Source organism: Silene latifolia, chromosome 11 (genome assembly GCF_048544455.1).
Source record: "Silene latifolia isolate original U9 population chromosome 11, ASM4854445v1, whole genome shotgun sequence".
Classification (NCBI taxonomy): Eukaryota; Viridiplantae; Streptophyta; class Magnoliopsida; order Caryophyllales; family Caryophyllaceae; genus Silene; species Silene latifolia.
Window position 1 is genome coordinate 42082268 of NC_133536.1, and position 8695 is coordinate 42090962.

At 37.5% G+C, this 8695-nt stretch overlaps 1 protein-coding gene across 4 annotated transcripts; it reads left to right on the plus strand.

Moving 5' to 3' along the window:
- The first annotated feature begins 1267 nt into the window (after positions 1–1267).
- LOC141611561 (benzyl alcohol O-benzoyltransferase-like) lies at positions 1268–7769 on the plus strand. 4 transcript variants are annotated; one of them, XM_074430138.1, is made up of 6 exons: positions 1414–1510; positions 2946–3162; positions 3279–3873; positions 4593–5059; positions 5927–6200; positions 6862–7769. In XM_074430138.1, the coding sequence occupies exons 4-6, from the start codon at positions 4790–4792 to the stop codon at positions 7530–7532; spliced, it is 1215 nt and encodes a 404-aa protein (XP_074286239.1). In that variant the 5' UTR covers positions 1414–1510; positions 2946–3162; positions 3279–3873; positions 4593–4789; the 3' UTR covers positions 7533–7769. The 4 variants fall into 4 exon arrangements, with proteins under 4 accessions (XP_074286238.1, XP_074286239.1, XP_074286240.1 ...); XM_074430137.1 differs by having other exon boundaries at positions 1268–1510; positions 2946–3873; XM_074430139.1 differs by lacking the exon at positions 2946–3162 and having other exon boundaries at positions 1421–1510.
- The last annotated feature ends 926 nt before the right edge of the window (positions 7770–8695 follow it).

Here is an 8695-nt window from a genome sequence, read left to right on the forward strand (position 1 = left end):
TTGCATCCGATAGCATAATATATTTTATTTATAATGTAAATGGCTAAAATATGATACTATATAGTATATACAAACCCTCCAATTACGTTTACTTTTGAAAATTCCTTTATTTATATACCCGTAGAATTAATTCTATTTTTCTAGAATTTGATAATTTATGAAATCACATTCTGCTATAGTGTATTGTTTTATATAAAAAAAAAACATTAATCTTTTATTGTAATTTTTTGGTACTTTTTTATATCAATTATTCCTGGCTACTCAAGCAGTAAGTGAAACGACGAGGAATTGATTTTAAAGCAATGCTGAAGTTGTCATATACTGTAATTTATATTGGCAAGCTGAGTAAAGATATAACTTATAAGCAACAAAATGCTTTAAGCAGGTCTCGCCATCCTGAAAATGTATATCATGTTTGAAACATGTGCGGAGATACTCCCTGTGTCTCGGTCATTCGTTGTCATATTTCATTTTGGACTGTTTTAGTTAATTATTGTCTTTTTATTAGGATTGCATTTGATGAGCAATTTAATCTTTCACACTCAATTTGATCCACTTATCATCTTATAGTTGGTCCCCTCCACTTTCTTTGGTCTTTGTAGCAGCCAAAGGACAACAATTGATAGGGATGAAGGAGTATTAATGACTTTGAATAGTCAATTTCCTTATTTCATGTTAAGCTACCTGTCTTCACAAGTATTCGTGTATATTTATTCCATCTGCCTCGGTCAATAGTTATCTATTTCCTTTTTAGCGTGTTAATCAATAGTTATCTATTTTTATTTAGGGTAAATTATTGTGGTTCATCTCCAGGTAAGTAGAATATTATGGTTTTGTACAGTCCAAAATCACTATCCTTTCTTTCCTTAATCTTTATGACAAAATGAATAAATAACTATTGATCGTGACGGAGAGAGTAATTTATTTCATTTTAGTTGTTCTTTTGTTTTGTTTTTTTTAAAGAGGAACTACTATTCCGCGTGTTTCATTCATTTGTTTAATTTTTAAATTTGGTAAGAGCTATTTTAATTAAAAGTAAATAAATGATTGGGACGGAGGGAGTATATGTTATGAAAATAGCAAATGAAATTGTATATTTGTATTGATAATGTAAATGGCTAAACACGACATATGCATAAACCTTCACATTATGAACTTATTTGATTCTAAAAATATGTTTTTATAGTGCAACTTTACACGGATTTTAAACTAGTCAGTCAGATAAATTAGGAGAAAGGGTGGGGGATGGGGAGGGAGGCGGGGGCGGGGGCGGGGGCGTGTTTTCTTAATTGCGTTGAGTATTCAGTCACTAAGTATTGAAATTAGGGGAAAAAAAATAGGGAAACAAAAATTAGGGAAAAATTGACTAAACTACCCTTAGCTCTATAATACGGAGCAACACTATAGCGCAGGAGCTTCCATTGCACTTGCCTTAGTGGCTTAAAAGAGCGGAAACTGTTGTGGTTCATAAGTTAGCCCAATGGTCCATCATCCTAAAATCAATTCTCTGGTGAGTTTCTTCATTTTACACTTTTACAATTTCCTCCTTATTTTTAACAATTTCACTCTGATAACATGCGAAGCACATCTGCACATGCTCTGTAATCTGTATCACTTCTATCTTATCGAATGAGAATGAGAATGATAATGTTAATGTTAATTTTTCGTTTTCCTAGTTTCATATTTTGCATGGTGCTCTAATTCTATGAAAATTTCAATCCCTTTAAAACCCTAATGTGCTTTGCTTATGAATTCAGTATCTTTAAACTGAAATTTTGGGATTGATTGTTGTTCTTGTTAGGCTAATTAGTGAAGTAAGAGCATAAATGCGAAGTGGGTATGCCTATTGAATTTGTTTACCTTTGATTAAAATACTCTATAACAGTCATTCAACTGTAGTTTCCACGCACTTTTCATCCTGGGTCATTCGGAAACAGTCTCTTTGTGTTGCTAACACAAGGGTAAGACTGCGTACATCCGACCCCCTTATCCCGCAATTTGCGGGAGCCATTGAGGCACTCGGGTAATGTTGTTGATTGAACAATAGATTGTGAAGGAGCTTTTTGTACCAAAAAAAAAAAAATGTCACTGGGTTTCTACTTTCTACATTGGTTTCTGCTGAAAGGAGCTGACTTTGCTTTTATTTATTGAACAGTAGATTGTGAGGTTGGATACTCAGTACAATCCTACTATGTGCCCTTATTTCTGTACCAAAAAAAAAACTGTGTGCCCTTATGTTTTACATTTAGGAATTCACAGCTGGTTTTGCATCTATACTATGTGCCCTTATGTTGTTCTGTTGATAGTTAATACGGAGTAAGTAATGACGATTGTCTGTAGCACTGCTGAGAAACACCATAAATCTAACTAAATTCTAGTTTCTGCTGTTACCAATCCCCTTTTGACATTGTTTTATTTGTTAAAACATTGACTTAAAAGTTAAAACAGCTTCGTCTTTGATGGGAGGTGCATTTCATGCTTTTTTTAAATTTAAAACATACTCGGTATTACTCTGTACTTCATAACTTTGCCAAAGCCTACGCAAACAAGTCCTACTTTCCCGGTGTCATCGGACCCTGTAGCCTAAAAGATACATATTCCAATGGCTGCTGGTTAAATTAGTTTGGGATTGTGGCTAGTGGCAGTGGCTACAATTCAGTAGCGGATCCACCAAATTTTCTTCCGGGGTCCCAAGGAAAATATAATACCTATTTCTACAAGAAAATATTAATTTGCTCTATTTTTACTGAAGAATTAGACCAAAATACACTAAAAAGATTTTCGTTTCCTGTGTCCCGGGACCCCGGAAAAGGACCCGTGGCTCCGCCACTACATGTTTGGGGTATTATGAGTCGACAAATGCATGAGCTTGTTTTCTGCCTACTTCGGCGACTTGAGATAGGTTTAATTACAGATAATTAATGCGTTGCTAGTACAAGTTTCAGGTATTGTGTCGGAGATTTGAGATTTCTTCCGGAAAGGCTGTGTTATGTTTACAGTGGACATACTGAGTTGATGAAGCATGTCTTTATTTCTTGCATAACAAGGCCTACGACAGAAGCTAGATGAGTTTCCTGTAGACTTGAGGAAGAATGCAAAATGCTTGATGGGGGATTCTCTAATCTCCTTCGTAACGTTAATTTTCAGTCTCTCATGCGAGAGGTTTAGCATATGGATTTTAGAGAATATTGAAACATGTTTAATGTCTAAAAACGGTTTAGCCATAAGGCAACAGGCGCTTTAGATTAGAACTAACTTTATTTTCTTGTTTGTCTTAGGTAAACCGAAAGGCCTTTGAGCTTGCTCGACATAAGAAGAAATAATATAGTTTGCTTCTGGATAACCTTTAACAGTATCTGAAATGTTATGCATTTTGGGGGGGCAGCAAGTAGGTGGTAGACATAAATTTAGTAACATTCAAGAGACGACTCTTACTCCGGTCAGAATTCATGACCCCATATGGCCATATACAACTCATTCCTTTGTCTCCTCTAAACATATACAGAGTAATAACCAGGTCCAAGTGGGATCATGGGACCCAGTTTGTTCTTGATTCCTCGTGTACCGGTGTATCCAGGCTGTGTCCCAAGTGGCAGATAGAGGGCTGGAAGTCCTCTTGTTTTCACTCAAACACCATTGTTTTCACATTCTACCCCTTCCAAATTAACTGTATGGTCGTATCATATGGTCGCCGGATAATGACTAGAAGCGCCTCCTCAAAGTCGCTTAGTAGACGGACACAAAAAGGGCTTATAGCTTTCTCTTTCTGTGGATGTGAAGGAACATTGCTATAAACATGCTACAAATTGCTAGTTCGTTGTTTAAAAATGAAGTAGTGCACCACTCACATTCGCGGCAACTATGATTCAACTGGTATGTTTTTCATCCTATCACCCCAATGTGCTGCTTTTTGTGTCTATTGAATTTCAAGGGATGTTTGTTTGTCATCAAGTAATGATTGTGATCGATTTAGGAGTATGGGGTTTAAAACTAAAATCATTCTCATTTTAGGTTTGGTTTAACTGTTGATGCAGGTTTACATTAATTTTTATACATTAATTTTATTGTATTTAGTGTTGTATGCAGTAGGTCGATACATATTATCGCGTACTTCGAAATTTGAAATACTACCCATTTTTTCAAATAATTATTACAAATCATGTGAAATTGTGCTTCTGGCTAAGACATACTCATAGAAGAAATTATTTGAGTCTATTTATGGCTGCAGTCTATTGTATGGTTGGTTAGTTGGTTGCTAAAAATAGTAGGTCATCATCTTTAATTCTAAGCATTTAATTTAGTAGAGAAGTACGGAGTATTATACTTCCTTATCAACATGGAATTCTTGTATAAATATTTCCTTTCTAAGAAGTTGCATGAGCATGGCAATTTAAATTTCTCTCTCACTCGCAATTTTCTGACTCTTTTCCCACTAAAATTTGATTCCATCTTGTTTTTGTTTTTTCTTTACCATATGTATGTTTGGTATGTCATATCCCATCTCACAAACCTAATAATCAAACAATTATCTAACCAAGTACTTTTAATCCTTTAATCTCCGTTCATATATTTCCTCACACGAACAATGGCAGCAACCAACATTATCACAAAACCATCCCTAACCTTCGTGGTGCGGAGAAAGGCCCCAGAGTTGGTTCCTCCGGCAGGGCCCACCCCACATGAGTTCAAGGAACTATCTGACATTGACGACCAAGATGGTCTACGGTTCCAAATACCGGTGATCCACTTCTTCAAGAACAATGATAGTCCTGGCGGTGCCTCAACAAGGATGCGAGACCCAGTCAGGGTGATAAAGGAAGCTCTAGGGAAAGCATTAGTGTGGTATTACCCGTTTGCCGGGCGACTGAGGGAGAAGGAAGGGAGGAAGTTGGTTGTGGAGTGTAACGGAAAAGGAATTATGTTCATTGAGGCGGATGCTGATGTCACTCTTGACCAGTTTGGGACGGTTCTTCAACCTCCTTTTCCTCTGTTAGAAGAGATTCTCTTTGACGTCCCAGGTTCCGCTGCTGTCTTGGATACCCCTCTGCTGCTCATTCAGGTCAGTCAATTTTGTGTGTTTAATTTGAGATGGTTTATTTTAAAGCTTATAAGTTTACCTAGTTTTTGTATTATGTTTCACTCCCTTTTTTTTTCACCCTTTCTTTTCTATTTTTTCGCATTTTTGAGGTGTGCGTTCACCAATTGACGGTTCTAAAGGATGATTCATGTCAGCCGACCCCAAATCATTTTGGGATTAAGGCTCTGATGTTGTTGTTGTTGTAATTTGAGATGGTTTATTTTGTGAAAGCATTAGTAGTTTTGTTCATTACATGAAATGTTGATGCTTCTTATATATTACTCTCTGAAGTTATCTGTTAGTCTGTTACTGATGTAGTGCTGTACATGTTGCCATTCTTGTGTAAACGAAATCACAAAGGCAGTTCAGATACGAGTTTCGAACCAAGGTCATGAATATGATTTACTCAATGATTTTCCCAGCTAAGGTAGCTAACTTCTATTATAGGCCTCTGAAAAATTGACCCCTTGTGATTTGATAATAGAACAAAGACTACAACCGTCAACCCCTACTTGTGAAATAAGAATATGAAACAGATAGCGTTGCAAGTTAATGAACTTGAATTCGTTGAAGTGTCTTAGAGCGACAATAGAATATGAGTAGTTAGAAGTATTCTCGTTCATAACAACAGCATAATACACCTAGACATGCTACACCCAATCGCTTGTAATTTTATTACTTCATACGGAGCACCTAAAAATTTACTTGCTTGACGAAATAAGAAAAGTCATCACATGGATTCTGTTCTTCGCCTCAACAATTTCAGGAAAATTTACTCAATCCTTTGATTATGTTTTGCTCTAGTTTCTGTCATTAACACATGGAATGTATTTCAATCTATTCTAACAGGTGACCCGCCTAAAATGTGGTGGATTTATATTAGCAACCCGCCTAAATCACACCATGGCTGATGCACCAGGATTAGTTCAATTCATGAATGCCGTGGCTGAGCTTGCCCGGGGTGCTGACTTCCCGTCGGTCCCACCAGTGTGGGAACGCCACCTTTTTACAGCTCGAGATCCACCGCATATTACATGTGTGCACCGTGAGTATGATGAGATTGAAGACACCAATAAGACCATTATCCCTCTTGATGACATGGTTCACATGTCCTTTTTCTTTGGTACGTTCCCTCATAGGAATTGGATGTGTAGTTGTTAGCAAATGACATTAAAAGGCTTAGAATCGAAGTAATTATCTACTGTGTACTAAAGTATAAGGGCAATAGCAATGGTTAGAGTTTCATGCTAAACTTTATCATTGACACATTAACCACAAATCACTAATTTTGAAACTTCTTATTTCTCCTTAATGGTAAAAGTTCCATACTTTCTATGTGGTACCCCTTCTCCTCTTCTTTTCTCAACATGAAACCGGTTTCATATAATTGAGGAACTCTTTAGTTTGTACCTCAATGGTTAAGGAGCTCCTTATATGATATGAAACTTCTTATTTGTTGCCATTGCTATTGCCGTAAGGAAAAAATAGACAGCCTTTTCCAACCTATGGTAGGATTTTCAATTTTTATTTTTCCCAAAAAGTAGTTTTTATTGGCATAAAATTCATGGTGATTTTAAGAAGTAAAACGGTGTGGACATGAGATCCAATTAATAAGACAGGTGGAAGGATTGGGTGAGCATCATGAAATTTATTTATTTGTTGTGAGTGGTACGGTAATACTCATGAGTCATGATCTGCGTTTAAAATTAGTCGGTGTAAAAACGTATACCGTCCTTGTGGCTTCCTTGAAAAAAAAAAATAACTTGCATCCTATACTATAACAGGGGAAAGTGAAATTGCGGCTCTAAGACGTTTTGTCCCACCACATTTAAAACGCTCCTCAACATTTGAAGTCCTCACCGCCTGCCTTTGGCGCTGCCGCACAATTGCCCTCCAGCCGGACCCGGCAGAGATGGTTCGGATAATCTGCATAGTTAATTCCCGATCCATATTCAAGAACCCGCCCCTGCCAACCGGGTTCTACGGAAATGCTTTTGCTTTTCCAGTGGCTGTATCCACCGCTGGCCAAATATCTGGTAATCCAGTGGGGTATGCCTTGGAACTTGTGAAGAAGGCCAAGGCTGACGTCACCAAAGAGTACATGCATTCCCTTGCTGATCTCATGGTCCTTAAAGGAAGGCCCCACTTCACTGTGGTCAGGTCCTTCCTAATCTCAGATGTCACTCGGGCCGGGTTTGCCGACATTGATTTCGGGTGGGGGCTACCTGTTTATGGAGGTCCAGCGAAAGGCGGGGTCGGGGCGATACCTGGAGTTGCAAGCTTTTACATCCCATTTAGGAACAGCAAGGGGGAGAATGGCATTGTGGTGCCTGTTTGTTTGCCCAGTTATGCTGTGGAGAGGTTTGTTAAGGAGTTGAACGGGTTGTTGGCCGAAATTCCGGAACATCCGATTGCTGAATCTGGATCATCTGTTTTGATTTCTTCTTCTTTGTAAGCCAAAGTTAGTGACAAGACCACATTAAGTAAAACCGCTCGATATCTATGTACTTCTCCACAGGTTAAATTTATTCTCGTGCAAATGTCAAATAGTTGAACATTTGATATTATTATGAGTTAGTGATATTATTATGAGTTAGTGATAATATAACGAAGCACGTATAATTAAAAAACAAGAGAGTTCTAGAAGTAATATTGATTGATAATGTTAAGCTGATAGAATTCAGTTCTCAAATTGTTTAATTATCCTCAATAACCAACCCAAATTGGCAAGATCAAGGATCAACCATGCCTGACTGCCCGTTTTATTGCAGAATTCGGGAAAATTATAAGTATTTAAGGTAAGTTTTCGATGGTATTCATGATCTGGTTCAAATCCAGTCAACATTAAACATCTCCTCGTGGCTCCCTCTACATGAAAAAAAAAAAAAAACAAATCTTGGATTGTTCATTGAAAGAAGATGAATGACTCTTGGATGCAAAAACGACCAAATTAGTGCTCTTTTCTTAATCAGGAAAATAACGATACCATGCCATCATTTTTAACTGTTGCACTCTCGCCTTTTCAAAGTAGAGGTGCAACGCAACTTTGTCTTCCTATTTGGATTACATTTTGCATGTCTGGAAACGGTTAAAAGACATTATATGCAAGTGTCGCAGTACCCCTCGAAACCGTCCACGTTTTTAAAGTAGTCCATACCACACTTTTCACTTTTCATGTACAAGCTAACAACCATCTAACTTAATCCTTTTGCGATTTTGGTACTCTGAGACATTCACCATATCGCCGGATTACCATAAATGGTCTCTTTTACGATGAAGTAGTGCATTGTTCTAATGAACCTACACAATGAGAAGAACGACAAGCCATACCAACCCTCTGAGTTGCATGCATTTGTTTGGCGCATTTCTCTTCTTTGACTAATTAATAAAAGGCAAAGTATCAATGGTGTTCCTCTTGTTTAGAGGATCATTCAAGTATTTCCCGATTATCTAACGCCAGGAAAAGAAGGCCTAATTCCCTACTATGCAAAAAGTATTTTTCTCTAAACACATAGCTGCGCTAGTGGGACGACAGCATTTGCGGTATATTGTAATACATTCCAGGGAATTAATCCGAAAATATGAATTACACAGGCAAAATCGATCAAAGGAACCCTA